The sequence below is a fragment of the Ranitomeya variabilis genome, chromosome 2 (genome assembly GCF_051348905.1).
Source record: "Ranitomeya variabilis isolate aRanVar5 chromosome 2, aRanVar5.hap1, whole genome shotgun sequence".
In the NCBI taxonomy this organism is placed as follows: domain Eukaryota; kingdom Metazoa; phylum Chordata; class Amphibia; order Anura; family Dendrobatidae; genus Ranitomeya; species Ranitomeya variabilis.
This window is the reverse complement of record NC_135233.1, coordinates 1038365686-1038390112: the sequence shown is the minus strand read 5'-3', so window position 1 is coordinate 1038390112 and position 24427 is coordinate 1038365686. Positions and strand designations below refer to the sequence as shown.

Genomic DNA, 24427 nt, shown 5'->3' with positions numbered 1-24427 from the left:
CTCCATCATAGCCCACCCCCCCCGCTATCATACAGAGGGGTCTCCACTCATAGCCCACCACACTAACATAGAAAGTGGTCTCCACTCATAGCCCACCCCCCGCTATCATACAGAGGGGTCTCCACTAATAGCCCACCCCCGCTATCATACAGAGGGGTCTCCACTAATAGCCCACCCCCCGCTATCATACAGAGGGGTCTCCACTAATGGCCCACCCCCGCTATCATACCGAGGGGTCTCCACTAATTGCCCACCCCCGCTATCATACAGAGGGGTCTCCACTAATGGCCCACCCCCGCTATCATACCGAGGGGTCCCCACTAATAGCCCACCCCCGCTATCATACAGAGGGGTCTCCACTAATAGCCCACCCCCCGCTATCATACAGAGGGGTCTCCACTAAAGCCCACCCCCGCTATCATACAGAGGGGTCTCCACTAATAGCCCACCCCCCGCTATCATACAGAGGGGTCTCGACTAATGGCCCACCCCCGCTATCATACCGAGGGGTCTCCACTAATAGCCCACCCCCCGCTATCATACAGAGGGGTCTCCACTAATGGCCCACCCCCGCTATCATACCGAGGGGTCTCCACTAATAGCCAACCCCTGCTATCATACAGAGGGGTCTCCACTAATGGCCCACCCCCGCTATCATACCGAGGGGTCTCCACTAATAGCCCACCCCCCGCTATCATACAGAGAGGTCTCCACTAAAGCCCACCCCCGCTATCATACAGAGGGGTCTCCATCATAGCCCACCCCCCGCTATCATACAGAGGGGTCTCCATCATAGCCCACCCCCCGCTATCATACAGAGGCATCTCCACTAATAGCCCACCCCCCGCTATCATACAGAGGGGTCTCCATCATAGCCCACCCCCCCCGCTATCATACTGAGGGGTCTCCACTCATAGTCCACCCCCGCTATCATACAGAGGGGTCTCCATCATAGCCCACCCCCCCCGCTATCATACTGAGGGGTCTCCACTCATAGTCCACCCCTGCTATCATACAGAGGGGTCTCCACTAATAGCCCACCCCCGCTATCATACAGAGGGGTCTCCACTAATAGCCCACCCCCGCTATCATACAGAGGGGTCTCCACTAATAGCCCACCCCCGCTATCATACAGAGGGGTCTCCACTCATAGCCCACCCCCCGCTATCATACAGAGGGGTCTCCATCATAGCCCACCCCCCGCTATCATACAGAGGGGTCTCCACTCATAGCCCACCCCCCGCTATCATACAGAGGGGTCTCCATCATAGCCCACCCCCCGCTATCATACAGAGGGGTCTCCACTCACAGCCCACCCCCCCGCTATCATACAGAGGGGTCTCCACTCACAGCCCACCCCCCCGCTATCATACAGAGGGGTCTCCATCATAGCCCACCCCCCGCTATCATACAGAGGGGTCTCCATCATAGCCCACCCCCCGCTATCATACAGAGGGGTCTCCATCATAGCCCACCCCCCGCTATCATACAGAGGGGTCTCCACTAATAGCCCACCCCCGCTATCATACAGAGGGGACTCCACTCGTAGCCCACCCCCGCTATCATACAGAGGGGTCTCCACTCATAGCCCACCACCACTATCATACAGAGGGGTCTCCACTCATAGCCCACCCCCCGCTATCATACAGAGGGGTCTCCACTCATAGCCCACCCCCCATCATACAGCGGGGTCTTCACTCATAGCCCACCACAACTATCATACAAAGGGGTCTCCACTCATAGCCCACCCCCGCTATCATACAGAGGGGTCTCCACTAATAGCCCACCCCCGCTATCATACAGAGGGGTCTCCACTAATAGCCCACCCCCCACTGTCATACAGAGGGGTTTCCATCATAGCCCACCCCCCGCTATCATACAGAGGGGTCTCCATCATAGCCCACCCCCCGCTATCATACAGAGAGGTCTCCACTCATAGCCCACCCCCCCCCGCTAACATACAGAGGGGTCTCCACTCGTAGCCCACCCCCGCTATCATACAGAGGGGTCTCCACTCGTAGCCCACCCCCCCGCTATCATACAGAGGGGTCTCCACTAATAGCCCACCCCCGCTATCATACAGAGGGGTCTCCACTAATAGCCCACCCCCCGCTATCATACAGAGGGGTCTCCATCATAGCCCACCCCCCGCTATCATACAGAGGGGTCTCCATCATAGCCCACCCCCCGCTATCATACAGAGGGGTCTCCACTCGTAGCCCACCCCCCCGCTATCATACAGAGGGGTCTCCACTCATAGCCCACCCCCCCGCTATCATACAGAGGGGTCTCCACTCATAGCCCACCCCCGCTATCATACAGAGGGGTCTCCATCATAGCCCACCCCCCCGCTATCATACAGAGGGGTCTCCATTCATAGCCCCCCCCCGCTATCATACAGAGGGGTCTCCTCTCATAGACCACCTCCCGCTATCATACAGAGGGGTCTCCACTCATAGCGCACCCCCCCGCTATCATACAGAGGGGTCTCCATCATAGCCCACCCCCCCGCTATCATACAGAGGGGTCTCCACTCATAGCCCACCCCCCGCTATCATACAGAGGGGTCTCCACTAATAGCCCACCCCCGCTATCATACAGAGGGGTCTCCACTAATAGCCCACCCCCCGCTATCATACAGAGGGGTCTCCACTAATGGCCCACCCCCGCTATCATACCGAGGGGTCTCCACTAATAGCCCACCCCCGCTATCATACAGAGGGGTCTCCACTAATGGCCCACCCCCGCTATCATACCGAGGGGTCCCCACTAATAGCCCACCCCCGCTATCATACAGAGGGGTCTCCACTAATAGCCCACCCCCCGCTATCATAAAGAGGGGTCTCCACTAAAGCCCACCCCGCTATCATACAGAGGGGTCTCCACTAATAGCCCACCCCCCGCTATCATACAGAGGGGTCTCCACTAATGGCCCACCCCCGCTATCATACCGAGGGGTCTCCACTAATAGCCCACCCCCCGCTATCATACAGAGGGGTCTCCACTAATGGCCCACCCCCGCTATCATACCGAGGGGTCTCCACTAATAGCCCACCCCTGCTATCATACAGAGGGGTCTCCACTAATGGCCCACCCCCGCTATCATACCGAGGGGTCTCCACTAATAGCCCACCCCTGCTATCATACAGAGGAGTCTCCACTAATAGCCCACCCCTGCTATCATACAGAGGGGTCTCCACTAATGGCCCACCCCCGCTATCATACCGTGGGGTCTCCACTAATAGCCCACCCCCGCTATCATACAGAGGGGTCTCCACTAATAGCCCACCCCCCGCTATCATACAGAGGGGTCTCCACTAAAGCCCACCCCCGCTATCATACAGAGGGGTCTCCACTAATAGCCCACCCCTCGCTATCATACAGAGGGGTCTCCACTAATGGCCCACCCCCGCTATCATACCGAGGGGTCTCCACTAATAGCCCACCCCCCGCTATCATACAGAGGGGTCTCCACTAATGGCCCACCCCCGCTATCATACCGAGGGGTCTCCACTAATAGCCCACCCCCGCTATTATACAGAGGGGTCTCCACTAATAGCCCACCCCCCGCTATCATACAGAGGGGTCTCCACTAAAGCCCACCCCCGCTATCATACAGAGGGGTCTCCACTAATAGCCCACCCCCCGCTATCATACAGAGGGGTCTCCACTAATGGCCCACCCCTGCTATCATACCGAGGGGTCTCCACTAATAGCCCACCCCCCCCGCTATCATACAGAGGGGTCTCCACTAAAGCCCACCCCCGCTATCATACAGAAGGGTCTCCATCATAGCCCACCCCCCGCTATCATACAGAGGGGTCACCATCATAGCCCACCCCCCGCTATCATACAGAGGGGTCTCCACTAATGGCCCACCCTCCGCTATCATACCGAGGGGTCTCCACTAATAGCCCACCCCCCGCTATCATACAGAGGGGTCTCCACTAATGGCCCACCCTCCGCTATCATACCGAGGGGTCTCCATCATAGCCCACCCCCCCCTATCATACAGAATAGGAAACTATATTCCCGCAGAAAAGTGTTGTTGCCAGTGGCTTCACTATCGGCCGAACCCGCAGATATAAGGTCAATGGCAGAGGGCTGCAAAGCAAGTTATCCCATTAGCACCAGGACAAAATCTGTACATGATCCTTTACAGGTGGTACAAACCCAAAATCTCCTGCTCTGGATGGTGACGCTTTACTGCGCTTTCTCCACTTTTCTAGGATAAGAAGCTGGACAAGCAGTATGAAGAAAACGCCAAGTCCTTGTTCTTGCCAAGTGTAAGTGTTCATCCTGCAATCGGCTGCTTCTTTATTAGATTTATCTTCTGTGCGGCTGCAATAAAATGACGGTGGACATAGACATTACAGGGATTCTCAGCTCCTCACCCCTGTGTCAGAAGGTGGCGTTGGACAGTCTCTTTGCTGGTATGTGCACATGGCGTCTTTGAGGTGGATTCCGCCCGGAATCCATCTGAATAAGTTCCGCAAAAGCGCCCCCTAAAATGAACATGGTGCACAGCAATGTACAAGCAACATGGCTGTGTGCGTTCTGTCTTGGGTCACTGCTTTTAACCACTTTAGGGTTCGGAAACCTTGAAGTGTTTAGAGGAAGTGACCTGCTCATGCTTCCCCACTCCCTATAGTACACAATATAGAGTAAGAGATTCTGTGCCACAAGAACGACGGCAAAGCCACCTCAATAAAGTGGTCACTAGCATTTTCCTGAAGAAGATTTCACTGGGAAAACATGGCAGTTGTGCCGATGTCTAAAATACAGTGTGTGTTCATGGCCCCAAGAATTGTCTTTCTGCCTATTTTTAAAGGAGTATTCTCAAGTTTTAAAGTTATGCCCTAAAATTGGGATGGAGTATAACTTCCCAATACCAGGGTGTCTAACTCCTTGAACCCCACAGATCTGAAGAGCCCCAAGTGAATGGGAGCGGTGGTCGATCATGCGCACTGCCGCGTCATTCATTCTAATGGGAGTGCTGAAGACCAACACTCGGCAATTTCCAGCGGTCCTATTAAGAATGAATGGAGCATAGCGCATGATCAGTCACTGCTCCATTCACTCAGGGCTATTCAAATCACTGGTTTACAAGATTGGTAGGGGTCCTAGGTGTCAGGTAGTCATCCCCTGTCCTATTACATCATGGTCTATATAAAAAAAAAAATCAGAAATCTTGCAAATTTCATACTGGCCACTGTTCTTTACAGAAGACTTTTCAGCAGTTTCTTTATCAACACAGGCATTAGATAATGTCACAGCTCACCTCCTCCCCTCCCTTAACAATGACTTTTAACCAGGGTAGACCAAGCTCAGATGACTTTCATACAAAAATTTGAGGTCAGTGTCAGACTTTTGCTGCTAATGCCGATGTGAAGAACAGGAAGTAGAAATCTAATACTAATTAGGGTCATTGATGCTGTGTGAAAAGTGAAAGTTTATTTTAATATAAAATATTTGTTACTCATGACAACAACATTAGCTTCCAAGCTTCTCCTACTTATAGAAAAGTAAAACAGAATGACATCTATGTGGTGTCTGTATTTATAGATGTGTCAAAAAGTGTTTTCCCCCTTCCTGATTTCCTATTCTTTTGCATGTTTCTCACACTTAAATGTTTCAGATACCTAAACAAATTTACATATTACACAAAGATAACACAAGTAATCACAAAATGCACTTTTTTAAAAAAATTAAGCTCTTTATAATTAAGGGAAAAAGAGAACTAAACCTACAAGATCCTGTATGAAAAAGTGATAGCCCCCCCCCCCCCCCCCCGATTACTGCCACACGTGTACTCAATCAAGAAATCACCTATATAGGACTTGCCTGACAAAGGGAAGTAGACCTAAAAAAAACCCTCAAAAGCTAGACATCATCTCACAATCGGAAGAAATTCTGGAGCAATTAGATCACAATTACTTTGTTTCTTATCAGTCTGGAAAAGGTTATAAAGCCATTTCGGAAGGTTTGGGACTCCAGCAAACCACAGTAAGAGCTATTATCCGCAAATAGCGAAAACATGCAACAGGGGATAACCTTCCAAGGAGTGGCCAGCCAGCCGACCAAAATTACCCCAAGAGCGATGACTCATCCAAGAGGTCACAAAAGACCCCACAACAACATCCAAAGAACTGCAGGCCTCACTTGCCTCAGTTAAAGGGAACCTGTCACCTCGTTTTTTCGGTATGAGATAAAAATACTGTTAAATAGGGCCTGAGCTGTGCATTACAATAGTGTAGTTTGTGGACCCCGATTCCCCACCTATGCTGCCGAAATACGTTACCAAAGTAGTCGTTTTCGCCTGTCAATCAGGCTGGTCAGGTCGCATGGGCGTGGTGTCTTCCCCCAGATCTTGCGTAGTTTTCCGTTGGTGGCGTAGTGGTGTGCGCATGTCCAAGGTCCCGAATCCTGCACAGGGGTGTGAAAATAGCAGCGATGTCCGTTATTCCATTGGTGGTCGGTGGGCGCGGCCATCTTGCTTTGGCCGCGCGTGCGCAGAAGCGGCGCTCTGCTGGCCGCGGCTTCAGGAAAATGGCCGCGGGCATCCGCGCGTGCGCAGATGGCTATCGCGGCGGCCATTTTCGTGAAGCAGAGTTCGCATCTCGGCTTCACGAAAATGGCCGCCGCGATAGCCATCTGCGCACGCGCGGATGCCCGCGGCCATTTTCCTGAAGCCGCGGCCAGCAGAGCGCTGCTTCTGCGCACGCGCGGCCAAAGCAAGATGGCCGCGCCCACCGACCACCAATGGAATAACGGACATCGCTGCTATTTTCACACCCCTGTGCAGGATTCGGGACCTTGGACATGCGCACACCACTACGCCACCAACGGAAAACTACGCAAGATCTGGGGGAAGACACCACGCCCATGCGACCTGACCAGCCTGATTGACAGGCGAAAACGACTACTTTGGTAACGTATTTCGGCAGCATAGGGGGGGAATCGGGGTCCACAAACTACACTATTGTAATGCACAGCTCAGGCCCTATTTAACAGTATTTTTATCTCATACCGAAAAAACTAGGTGACAGGTTCCCTTTAAGGTCTGTGTTCATAACTCCACCATAACAAAGAGTCTGGGCAAAAATGGCCTGAATGGCAGGGTTCCAAGACGAAAATCACTGCTGAGCAATAAGAACATAAAGGCTCATCTCAGTTTTGCCAGAAAACATCTTGATGATCTACAAGAAGTTTGGGAGAATACTCCGTGGACTGAGGAGACAAAAGTTTAACTTTTTGGAAGGTATAAGTCCCATTACATCTGGTGTAGAAATAACAGCATTTCAGAAAAGGAATATCATACCAACTGTAAAATGTGGTGGTGGTAGTGTGATGGTCTGGGGCTGTTTTGCTGCTTTTCAGGACTGGGAAAACCTGCTGTGATAAATGGAACCATGAATTATGCTGTCTACCCAAAAAATCCTGAAGGAGAATATCCGGCTATCTGTTCGTGACCTCAAGCTGAAGCAGACTTGGTTTATGCAGCAGGACAATTATTATAATTATTATTATTTATTTATATAGCACCATTGATTCCATGGTGCTGTACATGAGAAGGGGTTACATACAAGTTACAGATATCACTTACAGTAAACAAACTAACAATAACGGACTGATACAGAGGGGCGAGGACCCTGCCCTTGCGGGCTTACATTCTACAGGATTATGGGGAAGGAGACAGTAGGTTGGGGGTTGCTGGAGCTCCGGTGTTGGTGAGGCAGTAGCTTCGGTAGTGATGAAAAAGGACAGGACAATCTATCGATTGTGAGATGATGTCTAGCTTTTGAGGGTTTTTTTGGGGTCTACTTCCCTTTGTCAGGCAAGTCCTATTTAGGTAATTTCTTGATTGAGTACACGTGTGGCAGTAATCGGGGGGGGGGGGGGGCTATCACTTTTTCAGGACAGGACAATGACCCAAAACACACCAGCAATCCACCTCTGAATGGCTTCAGAAAAACAAAATTAAGACTTTGGAGTGGCCTAGTCAAAGTCATGACATTATCTGATTGAGATGCTGTGACATGACCTTAAAAAGTTGGTTCATGTTCAGAAACCCTCCAGTGTGGCCAAAATTCCTCCATAGAGTTGTAAAAGACTCCTTGCCAGTTATCGCAAATGCTTGATTGCAGTTGTTGCTGCTAAGGGTGGACCAACCAGTTATTAGGTTTAGGGAGCAATCACTTCTTCACACAGGGCCTGTGGTTTTCTTGTTCAGTTAATAACAAAGACCTTCATTAAAAAATTGCATTTCTCCTTCGCCTCATTGGGGGACACAGGACCATGGGTGTTATGCTGCTGCCACTAGGAGGACACTAAGCAAATACACAAAAAAAGTTAACTCCTCCTCCGCAGTATACACCCCCTGCTGGCTCTAGCCTGAACCAGTTCTTGCTTAGTGTCTGTAGGAGGCACTAGAGTCTGATTTCAGACCTCGATTTTATTTTATTTTTTACTATTTTTGTCCCTTTTTTCACACGGATTGAGCGGGCGACAGGGCCTTTCAAGGTCCCGATCTCCCAAAAACATCAACAGGCGGGAACGTGAAGTGATGCCTCCCCGTACCCCCTCCTGCAACGACAGCCTGGCCTCTCATCGGGGCGACGGATGGGTGCCTGCAGCCTCCATCCTCTGACTGTGGCCATCTCCATGGCCGCGGCTGTCTCCAGCTGCCGCCATCCTGACTGCGATGCATAGCCAGCTCCCCCGCTGCAGCTGCGATCATCCCAGCTGCCACGGCCGTTACCGCTTGCCGCGGCCGTCTCCATCGCCGCGGCCTCTAATTTAGTCCCCAGCTTCTGGCCGAGGTAGGCCCGATTCCGCCCACCCAGCCGCCTCCGCCCGTCCACCTGGCCGGCTCCACCCCCTCCTCTTTTAGCTCTCTATGAGATCCTGCATAGCCCTGCCTTTCTGGGACGCTGCATTATGCAGCCACGGTCTCCTGGGCATTCCCTCCACCCACTTTTTCTGGCGCTTCTCGTTAGCCACGAGAAGCGCCAAACTCACTCTCGCGGTCTTCCCCCTGAAGCAGGAAGATGGGCGACGCCATTTGCATGCCGGGCACCGCAGCAGGCGACTTCTCTGGGGGCACGGACACAGGACATGGGTAAGCTAGCCGCTTAACCCCTCCACGGCAGTCACACACATCCTAACCCTTCCACCGCAGGCATGCCGCTTAACCCTTCCCGGAGGTCTTTTACTTGTGGTAGCCTCCCTTTTTTACAATATGTCTCAATCAAAACCTACTAAAAAAGCTGATAAAGCTCACACAGTGGTGTATGCCGCATGTGCCTCATGCAATGTCTCTCTGCCTCGGGGGCACCCTAACCCGTTTTGTACGGCCTGCGACGCCTCAGGTTCCCAGGAGCTCCCCGCTACTGTAGAACACAGCGGTGCCAGCCCCCTAGAATGGGCTTCCTTGACTCAGTCCATGATTTCTCTCACTAAGCCGTAGAGTCCTTTTGTGACTCCTCTTCAAGCCAGGGCATCTCCCTTCCTTCAGTAGCAGGCCCCTCAGCCACACAAGAGCCTTCCTCAAATGTGGGAAGGACGGCCACAAAAGGGACACATTCTTCTAGAAAACGTACCCGTGACCCACGAAACTCCGATGTCTCTACATCTGGTAGCTCTGTGTCTCGTTCCCCCTCACCAGGGGAGCGCAGCGAACACGACTCAGAATATGAGTCAGATGAGGCCCCAGACTCCCCTGAATTCCAGGAGTCTATAGATTCTCTCATCGAGGCGGTTAATCACTCTCTGGAATTGGACGACGAACCCGGTACTAATCCGGATCACCCAGTGTCTTTTTAAAGAACAAAACGTCCACACAGGGTTTTTGCTAACCAAAACCTCAAACCGCTAGTAGCTCGGTACCCTTTTGCAACTACTCTAAGACAGGAGTGGACTGAGTCCCCTGCAGTAGATCCACCCATTTCGAGACAAGCTTCAAAACTAGTGTTGACTGCATTCCGATACCGCAAGTATCGGGTATCGGCCGATACTTGCGGGTATCGGAATTCCGATACCGAGATCCGATACTTTTGTGGTATCGGGTATCGGTATCGAAACAACATTAATGTGTAAAATTAAGAATTAAAATAAAAAATATTGCTATACTCACCTCTCCGACGCAGCCTGGAACTCACCGAGGGAACCGGCAGCGTTCTTTGCTTAAAATGCGCGCTTTTCCTCCTTCCGTGACGTCACGGCTTGTGATTGGTCGCGTGCCGCCCATGTCACTCATACTGTGTGAGTTCTCTCTTTGGGCTCCTCCTGGTGGCTCTTTTTGTTATTTTGCAGGTTTCTGGCAGGATCAGCTGTCTCGTCATCTGCTAGTTAGGTTTCCTATTTAATCCACCTGGTCCTTCATTCCTTGCCTGTTGCCGTTGTATTCAGTGCTATTCTGATTGCTCCTGTCTACATCCGTTATCAGTCTCTCCAAGAGAAGCTAAGTTCTGTTTGCTTATTTTTGCTCATCTGTGTTCAAGATGTTTCCTAGTATATGATGAGTTTTTGTCCAGCTTGCTAATATGTGATTTCCCTGCTTGCTGGTGCTCTGGGGTGCTGAGTTGCTCCCCCCACATCGTTAGTTGGTGTGGGGGTTCTCGCATTCTCTGCGTGGATATTTTTGCATAGGGTTTTTTACTGACCGCACAGATCCCTTGCTATTTTCTGCTATCTATCTAGCCTCATTTGCTTAACCTGTTTCATCTCTGCGTTTGTCTTTTCCTCTTAACTCACCGTTATTATTTGTGGGGGGCATCTATATCTCTGGGGGATTTCTCTGAGGCAAGTGAGGTCTTTACTTTCTCTTTAGGGGTAGTCAGTTTCTCAGGCCGTGAAAAGACATCTAGGATTTCAGGAAACGTTCCACGGCTGCCTATAGTGTGTGCGGTTAGGATCAGGTTTGCGGTTAGTCCAGTTACCACATCCCCAGAGCTCGTCCTATTATTTTCTACTTAGCTGGTTAGATTTGTGATCCTAAGCCACTAGGATCATAACACCAATCCCAGGCTCGCTTCTGACCTTTTCGCAATACCACAGGCTGGTCATCCACAGCCGCTTCCGCTAGTTCTTCTCGGCCCCCACACAGAGGCAGGGGTTCGCAACCTTCCTTCAGACCTTCTAACTCCTGGAGAAACCTCTCCCAATCCAGACCCAAAAGTGTCCCTTCCCACAAATTCTCCTCTCAATGACTTCTTGCCGTGTCCGGTGGACACGCAGGGTAGGCGGCTGTCTAATTTGGTTTCGCCAAGTCTGGTTGACGGTCGTTCAAGACCAATGGGTCAGAGATCTCGTGTCTTCCGGATACAAAATCGAATTCACATCCCCCCCTCCAACGCGTTTCTTCAAGTCTCGTCTTCCAAAGGCCAAGGCGCGCGCAGCCCCCTTTTACCAGGCCTTACAAGCCCTCCACAACAGCGCAATCATCTTTCTGGTTCCTCCCAAGGAAAGGTTCAAGGGCTTTTACTCAAACCTCTTTGTCATCCCAAAGAAGAACAGAACCATGCGTACCATCCTAGACCTAAAGTTGTTGAACAAATTCGTCACAGTGCGCCACTTCAGGATGGAATCCCTCGGTTCCGTCATCGCCTCTATGGAGACGGGAATACCTTGCGTCAATCGACATCAAAGATGCATATCTTCACATTCCAATCCTCGAAAGTCCTCAAAGATTTCTACGCTTTGCGGTCGGAGACGATCATTTTCAATTCACTTCTCTGCCCTTTGGGCTCGCCACCGTCACCAGGGTATTCAGAAAAGGGCGATTATCGAAGTGATGCACATTCTGCATTGGGCCGAGACAAATCATTCGCTCATCTCTACAGTTCATATTCCGGGAGTGGAGAATTGGGCTGCAGATTTTTTCAGCCACCAGGGCATAGCCTCAGGAGAGTGGTCTCTGCACCCGGAAGTCTTTCAGCAGATTTGCCAGCGTTGGGGCACTCCAGGTGTGGACCTCATGGCCTCCAGGCTAAACGCCAAGATCCCGACATTCGTAACCCGGTCGCGCGATCCATTAGCCTTCGGCTCGGATGCTCTAGTACTCCCATGCAGCCAATTTCGTCTCCCTTACATCTTTCCTCCACTCATGCTGATCCCAAGGGTCATCCGAAATTCAAAGCGGAAGGCATTCCGGTTATCCTCGTCGCTCCAGACTGGCCATGCCGAGCTTGGTATGCGGAGCTAGTACATCTAGTCGCCGACGTTCCCTGGCGGTTACCGGATCGTCCAGATCTACTCTCCCAGGGACCCATTTGCCTCCAGAACTCGAGAGTTCTGAGTTTAACGGCCTGACCATTGAATCCTGGATTCTAGCCCAGGCCGGGTTCTCGCATCAAGTGGCATCTACCATGATCAACGCTAGAAAGCCTGTTTCCATGTGTATTTACCATCGCGTTTGGAAAACGTTTTTCTCCTGGTGCAAAGATAAGGGTTGTTCCCCATTGGCGTTTTCCTTCCCCCTCTGTTTCTTCAAGCGGGATTGGATTCAGGCTTACCGCTGGCCTCTCTCAAGGGCCAAATCTCTGCTCTATCTGTCCTCTTCCAGCGACGGATAGCTTCCAAACCACAGGTTAGGACCTTCATGCAGGGAGTTTCGCATCTTGTCCCTCCATACAAGATGCCTTTGGAATCTTGGGACCTTAACTTGGTCCTCAGTGCCTTACAAGAGACCCCTTTTGAGCCAATACAGGATGTTCCTTTTTCTCTTCTTTCATAAAAAGTTGCCTTTCTTGTGGCAATAACATCCATCAGACGGGTTTCAAAACTGGCGGCTTTGTCGTGCAAACCTCCATTTCTGATTTTCCACCATGACAAGGTGGTGCCCAGGACGTCCCCGTCCTTCCTGCCTAAAGTCGTCTTGGGTTTTCATCTCAATGAAGACATAGTTCTGCCCTTGTTCTGTCCGGCTCCAGTCCACCGTACTGATAAGGCTCTTCACACTTTGGATCTGCTGAGGGCTCTCAGAAAATAAATTTCCAGAACAGCGTCTTTCCGCAAATCGGATGCCCTCTTTGTGCTTCCAGAAGGTCACAGAAAAGGTCTGCCTGCTTCTAAGGCCATGATAGTTAGATGGATCCGTTCAGCGATTCAAGAAGCCTGTCCCGGCCGGGATTAAGGCACACTCCACTCGGTCAGTGGGGGCTTCCTGGGCCATTCGGCACCAGGCATCGTCACAGCAAGTGTGCAAGGCTGCGACTTGGTCCAATCTTCACAAGTTTGCTAATCATTACAACATTCATCTTCCAGCCTCTTCAGATGCGGCCCTTGGCAGACAGATTCTGCAGTCTTCAGTTTCGCATCTGTAGGCTTCGTTTAATCAGTTAACCTTTTAAGCATTTGGCATGTGAGGTTTCAACTCTTGTGATGCTTTCCCACCCAGGGACTGCTTTAGGACGTCCCATGGTCCTGTGTCCCCCAATGTGGCGAAGGAGAAACAGGGATTTTTGTGTACTCACCGTAAAATCCTTTTCTCCGAGCCAATCATTGGGGGACACAGCACCCGCCCTGTTAGCCCGTTGGCTTCAGTCATTTTTGGTTTTGACATATTGCAATTCTGTTTGTGAGATCCTACTGCTTTGGCACCGAACTGGTTCAGGATAGAGCCAGCAGAGGGTGTATACTGCGGAGGAGGAGTTAACTTTTTTTGTTTATTTGCTTAGTGTCCTCCTAGTGGCAGCAGCATAACACCCATGGTCCTGTGTCCCCCAATGATTGGCTCGGAGAAAAGGATTTTACGGTGAGTACACAAAAATCTCAGTTTTGTGATTACTTGTGTTGTCTTTGTCTAATATTTTAATTTGTTGTTGATCTGAAACATTTAAGTGTGACAAACTTGCAAAAGAATAGGAAATCAGGAAGGGGGCAAACACTAAACACTTAATGACGAATGCCATACATGAATGATAATTATCGGGAGTGGATAACTGGAGCAAGCTCAGGAGCTGAGCCCGCACTATTCCTGTCAGATAATGGCTGTTATTCAGCTATAGTTTGCCTCAAACCACTCGTGTCTGCTAACCTGTTATCCGTTCTAACCGCCCATCGGCTCCTCACAGCACAATCTTGTCGCCGATGGGTTGTTATGACAACAGGGGGTCTGCTGAAGACCCCTGTGCCTATCATGACAGTGCTCCTGTGACTGTCTCATAGGAGACCGTGATTTGTACTATCTAGAGTAATACAGTAATATTGGTGTATGTAGTATAAGCAATCAAATTATCTCAAAAATAAAGTAAAAAAACCCCAAAACACGTGGATTTGCATTCATAAAAGTTTGATCTTTCAAAATATAAAATTAATTACCGTCTCTTGATTGGTCAAACATGGAAAGAAAAAAAATGCGACAGCTTTGCAAAAATGCAATAAAAATATTGTAACTACACCAAATTATCAATAACAACATGTAACCATGGGAAAAAAACAAAAACAAGCCCCCTCACAGCTCCATCTACCTAAAAATGAAAATGTTGCAAGTCACGGAAAATGATGACACAAGCAAACTGGTTCTTAAAAGAAAGTAAAATAAGAAAGGTTAAAATGATAAATCGCCAGGTCATTAAGGAGTTAATAATCTTGTATGAAAAGAACAGTAAACCTAAAACGAGTGATAAACAGAAGTGTCAGGATTTTCTCCGTATTTATAAAACCTGCAATTAGGGGGAGGCTCCTGCTGCAGCCAGTTGCCTTAGTCATACACCGGTCAGATTTCACTTTTGTCATGGGTTACATATGGGGAATATGATGTTTTCTTCATGTTAGATTTTGGTTGTTTTCCTGACAGAATGTGGAAATGTTGAGCAGTATGGACTCGGCCCCCGTACGCATTGTCAAACCTTTCCCATCCTCCCAACCCAACACGAGATTTCAGTCCTTGCAACAAGTGCCAGTAGCCCCCAGCTCCGCTAAGGCCGACCATCAGAGGATGGATACTATCCAGGAAGACCCCAGCATGGACTCGCACCTCGAAGACCAGTTTGATGATGACCCTTTCCCCAACAGCGGCTCTCCTGCCAAGTCTTTTGAGGACCTCACCGACCACCCGGTCACCAGGAGCGAGAAGGCTTCTTCATTTAAACTCCAGAGGCAAGGAAGAGTGGACAGCAAGGAGACGGCGTGCTGATACCCCCGGTGCTCGGCCATGACAATCCCGTACGTGTCTGCAGACAAGAAGTCCCTGCATTGTGCACTGTTTTCTGAAGTTGCCAGATGTTGTATATATTTAATATTTTCTGCCAAGTGTTGTTTTGTACACCCTAACACGTATTCTTAAAAGGAAGTCTATTTATGATTAAACTGCTTTACACTGCTTTTGTACTGGGATGATTGCAAAATATTCTTTTTATTCCTAGACATAACCTTACTGTGGTTCAGATTTAGTTCTAGGTTATCCGGCCACTCTAAAGTCAACCTGTGCTGAAGACCCGTCCCTTGCAGAGGCTCTTAACATCAGTCACCCAATGTAAAGTGTACCTGTTGTTTCACCCAAAACCAGAGTAAGAACACGGACATGCAGTGCTCATCCTCCACAACTAAGTACAAGTGCTTTTCATGCACATGGCAGTTTCATTTATCCATAAATTGTCATAAATTTTACCTTCTCGATGTGCATTACTCTGGTCATTGTCATAGTTTCCTTGCTCCAAACAGAAAGCCACCTCTGTTATATCTGTATGCAGGGTGACAGTACAGCAGGAGCAGAGAGCCAAAGACCCACCCCCACTTCTTGTGGAGAGGCAAAAGGCCCGCCCCGACTTCCTGTGGGGAGGAAAAGACCTGCCCCCACTTCCTGTGGAAAGGCAAAAGACCTGCCCCATTTCCTGTGGAGAGGCAAAAGGCCCACCCCCACTTCCTGTGGAGAAGCAAAAGACCTGCCCCATTTCCTGTAGAGTCAAAACACCCACCCCCACTTCCTGTAGAGGAAAAAGACCCACCCCCACTCGCCATAGAGAGGCAAAAGACCTTTTCACCCACTTCCTGTAGAGAGGCAAAAGACCCTTTCACTCACTCTCTATAGAGAAGAAAAAGACTTTCACCCACTTTCTGCAGAGGCAAAAGACCCTTTCACCCACTTTCTGCAGAGGCAAAAGACCCTTTCACCCAATTTCTGTAGAGAGGCAAAAGACCCGCCCCCACTTTCTGCAGAGGCAAAAAAGCTGCCCCCGCTTTATGTAGAGGCAAAAGACCCGCCCCCACTTTCTGTAGAGCAGAAAGACCCTTTCAAACACTTCCTGTAGAGGGAAGACCCTTTTACCCATTTTTTGTAGAGACAAAAGACCCACCCCACTTTCTGTAGAGAGGCAAAAGACCCACCCCCACTCGCCATAGAGAGGCAAAAGACCCTTTCACCCTCTTCCTGTAGAGAGGCAAAAGACCCTTTCACTCACTTTCTATAGAGAAGAAAAAGACTCACCCACTTTCTGTAGAGAGGCAAAAGACCCACCCCCCCACTTTCTGTAGAGAAGATAAATACCCTTTCACGCACTTTCTGTAGAGAGGCAAAAGACCCACCATCCACTTTCTGTAGAGAAGATAAATACCCTTTCACCCACTTTCTGTAGAGGCAAAAGACCCGCCCCCACTTTCTGTAGAGGCAAAAGACCCGCCCCCACTTTCTGTAGAGGCAAAAGACCCGCCCCCACTTTCTGTAGAGAGGCAAAAGACCCTTTCACCCACTTTCTGTAGCGAGGCAAAAGACCCTTTCACCCACTTTCTGTAGAGCAGAAAGACCCTTTCACCCACTTTCTGCAGAGGCAAAATACTTGCTCCCACTCTCTGCAGAGGCAAAATACCAGCCCCCACTTTCTGAAGAGAAGAAAAAGACCCTTTCACCCACTCTCTGTAAAGAAAAAGACCCTTTCACCCACTTTCTGCAGAGAGGCAAAAGACCCGCCCCATTTTCTGTAGAGAGGCAAAAGACCCTTTCACCCACCACTTTCTGTAGAGAGGCAAAAGACCCTTTCACCCACCACTTTCTGTAGAGAGGCAAAAGACCCTTTCACCCACCACTTTCTGTAGAGAGGCAAAAGAGCCTTTCACCCACCACTTTCTGTAGAGAGGCAAAAGACCCTTTCACCCACCACTTTCTGTAGAGAGGCAAAAGAGCCTTTCACCCACCACTTTCTGTAGAGAGGCAAAAGACCCTTTCACCCACCACTTTCTGTATAGAGGCAAAAGACCCTTTCTCACACTTTCTGTAGAGACAAAAGACCCGCCCCCATTTTCTGTAGAGAGGCAAAAGAGCTGCCCCTGTTTTCTGTAGATCAGAAAGACCCTTTCACCCACTTCCTGTAGAGAGGCCGAAGACCCTTTTACCCATTTTCTGTAGAGACAAAAGACTAGCCCCCACTTTCTGTAGAGAAGATAAATACCCTTTCACCCACTTTATGTAGCGAGGCAAAAGACCCGCCCCCGCTTTATGTAGCGAGGCAAAAGACCCGCCCCCGCTTTATGTAGCAAGGCAAAAGACCCGCCCCCGCTTTATGTAGCGAGGCAAAAGACCTGCCCCTCTTTATGTAGAGAGGCAAAAGACCCGCCCCCGCTTTATGTAGAGAGGCAAAAGACCCGCCCCCGCTTTATGTAGAGGCAAAAGACCCGCCCCCACTTTCTGTAGAGAAGAAAAAGACCCTTTCACCCACTTTCTGTAGAGAGTAGTGATGAGCGAATATACTCGTTACTCGAGATTTCCCGAGCACGCTCGGGGGTCCTCTGAGTATTTTTTAGTGCTCGGCAATTTAGTTTTTATTGCCGCAGCTGAATGATTTACATTTGTTAGCCAGCATAAGTACATGTGGGGATTCCCTAGCAACCAGGCAACCCCCACATGTACTTATGCTGGCTAACAGATATAAATCATTTAGCTGCGGCAATAAAAACGAAATCTCCGAGCACTAAAAAATACTCGGAGGAAACCCGAGCGTGCTCGAGAAATCTCGAGTAACGAGTATATTTGCTCATCACTAGCCAGAGAGGCAAAAGACCCGCCCCCGATTTATGTAGAAAGGCAAAAGACACGCTCTCAATTTTTGTAACAAGGCAAAAGACCAGCCCCCAGTTTCTGTAGAGAAGAAAAAGACCCTTTTACCCACTTTCTGTACAGACAAAAGACCTGCCCCCACTTTCTGTAGAAAGGAACAAGACCCACCCCCACTTCCTGTAGAGAGGCAAAAGACTTTGCTCCCCCAGTTCCTTTATTTTTTTCTGTTCTGTTTATCCCCTTAGTGACGGAGCCAAATTTTTCAAATCTGACCAGTGTCAATTTATGTGATAATAACTCTGGAATACTTCAACAAATCCCAGTGATTTTGAGATTGTTTTTTCATGACATATTATACTTTATGATATTGGTAAATTTAGGTTGATATGTTTTGTGTTTATTTATAAAAAAAATATCAGAAATTTGAGAAAAATGTTAAAAAAGTAGCAATTTTCAAACTTTGATTATCCCTTTAATCCAGATAGTCATACCACAGCAAAACATTAATAAATAACATTTCCCACATGTCGGCTTTACATCAGCACCATTTGTAAAATGTTATTTTATTTTGTTAGCATTTTAGGAGGTTTAATAATGTAGCAGCAATTTTTCAAAGAAATTTGCAAAATTTATTTTTTTTAGGGACCTATCCATGTTTAAAGTGCCTTTAGTGGACCTATATATTGGAAAACTCCCAAACGTGATACCATTTTAAAAACCGCACCCCCTGACATATTGAAAACTGCTGTCAGGTAGTTTATTAACCCTTCAGGTGCTTTCAGGAATTAATGCAAAGTGGCATGAAAGAAATGAAAAAGTGTATTTTTACCACCTAAATGCCGCTAACTTCTGAACAGGTTACTACAGCCGTCAGACTCTAAGGCCGCTAATTAGTCGTGAATTGCCATGGCAAACATCAGGATCACAAAATCATGATCTGAGGGCACCAATTGGGATAAAGAGGAAGCCCCACACTGTTAACCATTTATAATGATGTAGTCACTATTGACAGCAGCATCTAAGGGGTTAAACAGATTTGGGCGATGCAAACACTGATCGTGGCCGATAGAGCAAGTTGTCAGCTATAGTGTACAGCCGACAGCTGCTGGATTGTCACCTGTATGGGGAGGCTATTCTCTTACGTTAAAAGACGTATTGGCGGTCATTAAGGGGTTAAAGATGGCTTATACTTGGATTTATATTTGGATTACACAACAGACCGTTTATAGCATGTTGAAAGGGAGTCACTTAGATTATCCTGCAGGTGAACCGGCTGCCAATCACCTGATTAAATTACGGTAAGTATTATTCAGACTATAAGATTCACCAAAGGTTTAGGTACGAGAATTCAACCCAAATCATTCATCGACCATAAGAAATTCTAATTTAGTAACTTGTGATAAGTGGATGACAGGTAGTCCCATTGTAATTGCTGGTCTACATGCAGCTCATGGATTCCTCCATGGAGGGAGGGCGTTGCATTTTGAACAGAACATGTTCCGAATCGTATATCACTGATCTTGTTAGATTCAGATTCAGAATATGGAGCCCACAGACTGCAGAACTGTAATAAAAGACAATTGTGGAAGAAGGTGCCTCACAAAGGCTTGGCAGATGGCACCTACTATATGATATACATTACTGACAATAATTTGCTTACTTGTTTCCCAGCACATTTCTTGATACAGAATGAGTTATTGAAGTCTCTGTCAGTGAGCTCATTTTGGTCTGATGAGGAATCTATTGTATATGTCTATTTCTGCTGCTGTGAGAATCAGTCAGACTGTTGGATTTTTTGGGGACTTGGTGTAGGTGTCCCAGTGTGACGCCCTTCAGTTCTAATATGCTGTTATGTACCAGCGACACTGAGCGAGCTTTAGTTGCACGACGGCTATTTTGGTCAAAATCGCCATTTAGCCCTAGTCTAATGCTGAAAGTATTGTTGTTTTGGTGATAATTGCTTACGGAGTCAAAGGTGTGTGGGCCGAGCTCTGTAAACAGTGGAGAGGCAACCGGGGTAAACTCATTCAATCATGACACGCAGCAGGATAAACCAGGACATAGAGAATTCCAAAACTGCACGCCTGAGCGGGGAAGATAATGAGGAGGTGAAAAGAGACTCTGCGGTGACGCCAAAACAATTTGCCACAAACTGTGGATGCTGCTAGTCTCTCAGCAACGGGTTCTCCATGTTCCGCCATGGTCAAACTTTTTTATTTTCACAATGGTAACTGGAGAAAATGGACCACAAAATTTGTTGTGCAATTTCTCCAGAGTACGCCGATACTCCGTATGTGGGGGAAAGCCACTGATTGTGTGCATGGCAGGGCTCAGAAGAGAGGAAGCACCGTTTGACTTTTTGAACACAAAATTAGCTGGAATCAATGGTGGCGCCATGTCGCGTTAGGAGACCGCCTGATGTACCTAAACAGTGGAAACCCCCCAATTCTAACTCCAACCCTGACACAGCCCTACCCCTAATCACAACCCTAACCTCAAACTCAACACAACACTAACCCCAACACAACCCTAGCTCAAAGCCTAACTGCAAAGAATGGAAATTTTTTTTTTTTTTTTTTAATTACTTTTACCTAAGGGGTGACAAAGGGGGGTCTATATCACAGTGATCAAAATGAACCAATAGGAAAAAATTTTTGTTGCCAGGTACTGCCGGCAGATCACGGCGGGTGCACTACGCATTCGTCCGCCATTTATTTCCAGGATGAAGAAGATGGCAAGGGGCCGAGAAACAGAGTTGGAGGGTCCAGGGATGGCTGAGGTACTGGGTGGGCTCGGGGGACCCCATTTCTCTCTAGCATACTTTTTTTTGTGATCGCCGTTATTCGGTGAATAATGGCAATCACAAGACTAGGGACGGTAAAAACCGACCCGAATTTTGTTCTTCAGGGTCTCGACTACCCCTGGTATTAGAGTGCTGCCTTTTTTGTTTGAGTGTTGTTGTTGAGGACTGATCCTCAAGGATCAGTCCTAGGCCCCCTCCTCTTCTCTTTGTATACCACCCCTATTGGTCAAACAATCAGTAGATTTGGTTTCCAGTACCATCTCTATGCTGACGACACCCAATTATACACCTCTTCTTCTGTTATCACGCCGACCTTTTTAGAAAACACCAGTGATTGTCTTACCGCTGTCTCTAACATCATGTCCTCCCTCTATCTGAAACTGAACCTGTCAAAAACTGAACTCCTCGTGTTCTCTCCCTCTACTAACCTACCTTTGCCTGACATTGCCATCTCCGTGTGCGGTTCCACCATTACTCCAAAGCAACATGCCCGCTGCCTTGGGGTCATCCTTGATTCCGAGCTTTCATTCACCCCCCACATCCAATCATTGGCTCGCTCTTCTTATCTACATCTCAAAAACATTTCTAGAATTCGCCCTTTTCTTACTTTCGACTCTGCAAAAACTCTTACTGTTTCACTTATTCATTCCCGTCTGGACTATTGTAACTCTCTACTAATCGGCCCCCCTCTTACCAAACTCTCCCCGCTCCAATCTGTCCTGAATGCTGCTGCCAGGATCATATTCCTCACCAACCGTTACACCGATGCCTCTACCTTGTGCCAGTCATTACACTGGCTACCCATCCACTCCAGAATCCAGTACAAAACTACTACCCTCATCCACAAAGCACTCCATGGCTCAGCACCACCCTACATCTCCTCTCTGGTCTCAGTCTACCACCCTACCCGTGCCCTCCACTCCACTAATGACCTCAGGTTAGCATCCTCAATAATCAGAACCTCCCACTCCCGTCTCCAAGACTTTTCACGTGCTTCGCCAATTCTTTGGAATGCACAACCTAGGTTAATACGATTAATCCCCAATCCCCCCAGTTTTAAGCGTGCCCTAAAAACTCATTTGTTCAGGCCTACCGCCTCAACGCATTAACCTAACTATCCCTGTGTGGCCTATTAAAAAAAAAAAACATAATCAGGTTCCTCGCATCATGTTCTCATACATTTCATGCAGTTAATAGCCCTCTGTGTCTGTACTGCTATATACTTAGGCTGTTATCTGGTTCATGCAGCTTTACATGAACACCCGAGCCTTACAATATGGCTGGTCCAAATAACTAAAGCAATTGTTACCATTCACCTCTCGTGTCTCCCCTTTTTCCTATAGTTTGTAAGCTTGCGAGCAGGGCCCTCATTCCTCCTGGTATCTGTTTTGAACTGTGATTTCTGTTATGCTGTAATGTCTGTTGTCTGTACAAGTCCCCTCTATAAGTTGTAAAGCGCTGCGGAATATGTTGGCTCTATATAAATAAAATTATTATTATTATTATATAGTGTATATGAGTTATTGACTCTAGGTTAGCATCTGTTCACACTTAGTTTATGTTTGGATGTGACAGTTTTTTGAAATTTGAAAAACAATAGGGGAAATGGATGACCAGTCCAGGGGAGGCACCTGAGGACCTCTTCAGAGACCGGCGGTTTGAATTACTTGCCAGTACTTGTAGGTTACAGCTCAAAAGTCATAATTATCAGAAGTGCCTCTTAAACCCTACTTGGAAGTCTCTTAAGTAGGGTTCTGTTCTTAAAATGGTCTGTATAGATCAGTTATGTCTTGTGTATATTTACTGTGAAAGATTATACCTGTGAAACCTATGCACTAGTGATGAGCGAACGTGCTCGGATAAGGTGTTATCTCATGTTCGGGTGCTAACCAAGTGACTTCAGCGTGTTCAAAAAATGTTTGCGTCCACGCGGCTCCATGTCTCGCGGCCGTGAGACATGGAGCCGCGTGGACGCAAACATATTTTTCGAACACGCTGAAGTCACTTGGTTAGCACCTAAGCATGCTCGAATAAGGCGTTATATGAGTACGTTCACTCATCACTACTAGGCACACAAAGATGTTTGTTAAATTTATAGTTGGTTCTTTTTGCTTTCTTGGCCTTTTTTAAGAGAGTATAAAAAATACCAAAACTTTCTCCACTCATGGTTAGTGGTCGGGTGAAGCCATTTATTGTCAAACTACTGTGTTTTCTCTTTCTAAATCATGACAACCCAAAACATCCAAATGACCCTGATCAAAAGTTCACATACCCCATTTCTTAATACCGTGTATTGCCCCCTCTAACATCAATGACAGCTTGAAGTCTTTTGTGGTAGTTGTGGATGAGGTTCTTTATTTTCTCAAATGGTAAAGCTGCCCACTCTTCTTGGCAAAAAGCCTCCAGTTCCTGTAAATTTCTGGGCTGTCTAGCATCAACTACACGCTTGAGATCTCCCCAGAGTGGCTCAATGATATTGAGGTCTGGAGACTGAGATGGCCACTCCAGAACCTTCACTTTGTTCTGCTGTAGCCAATGACAGGTTGACTTGGCCTTGTGTTTTGGATCGTTGTCACGTTGGAACATCCAAATACGTCCAAAGCTTTAGCTTCAGGGCTGATGAGTGCAAATTTGCCTCCAGTATTTGCTGATGTGCTGCATTCATCTTTCCTTCAACTTTGACCAAGTTTCCTGTGCCTTTATAGCTCACACATCCCCAAAACATCAGCGATCCACCTCCGTGCTTTACTGTAGGAATGGTGTTCCTTTCATCATAGACCTTGTTGACCTCTCTCCAAATGTAACGTTTATGGTTGTGGTCAAAAGTTCCATTTTGGTCTCATCACTCCAAATTACCTTGTTCCATAAGTTTTGAGGCATGTCTCTGTGCTGTTTTGTGTATTGTAGGCGAGATACTTTGTGGCATTTGTGCAGTAATGGCTTTCTTCTGGCAACTCAACCATGCAGCCCATTTTTCTTCAAGTGCCTCCTTATTGTGAATCTTGAAACAGCCACACTGCTAATTTTCAGAGAGTCATTTGTGGGTTTTTCTTTGCACCTGAACAATTTTCCTGGCAGTTGTGGATGACATTTTTGTTGGTCTACCTGACCGTGGTTTTGTTTTTACAGAGCCCCTGATTTTCCATTTGTTAATCACAGTTTGAACGCTGCTGACTGGCATTATCAATTCTTTGCATATCTTTTTGTATCCCTTTCCTGTTTTATCCAGTTCAACTACATTTTCCCGTAGATCCGTTGACAATTCTTTTGCTTTCCCCATGACTCACAATCCAGAAATGTCAGTGGCTGGATGAAAGATGCAATAGTCTGTCTGGATCCCAGAAACTCAGCTTTTATGCACACACACTGATTACAAGCAAACAGGTCACAAGTGAGGATGTTACCTTTAGTAGCCATTCAAACACATTTGTGTCAACTCCTGTGCATGTTATAAGGCCAAAATCACTAGGGTATGTGAACTTTTGATCTGGGTTATTTGGATGTTTTGGGTTTTCATTATGATTTAAAAAGAGAAAACACAGTAGTTTGACAGTAAATGGCTTCACCCAACCACTAACCATGAGGGGAGAAAAAGCTTTGGTGTTTTCAATCATATTCTCTGAAAAAAGGCC

At 48.0% G+C, this 24427-nt stretch overlaps 1 protein-coding gene across 1 annotated transcript in view; it reads left to right on the top strand.

The window, feature by feature from the left end:
• Positions 1-15325, top strand: part of ADAM17 (ADAM metallopeptidase domain 17) — a 211211-nt gene extending 195886 nt beyond the window's left edge. The window contains exons 19-20 of the mRNA XM_077291410.1: positions 4230-4286; positions 14801-15325. Coding sequence (XP_077147525.1) covers positions 4230-4286; positions 14801-15139 — 396 coding nt within the window. The 3' untranslated portion in view covers positions 15140-15325. The remainder of the gene's footprint in view (positions 1-4229; positions 4287-14800) is intronic.
• Positions 15326-24427: the final 9102 nt, after the last annotated feature.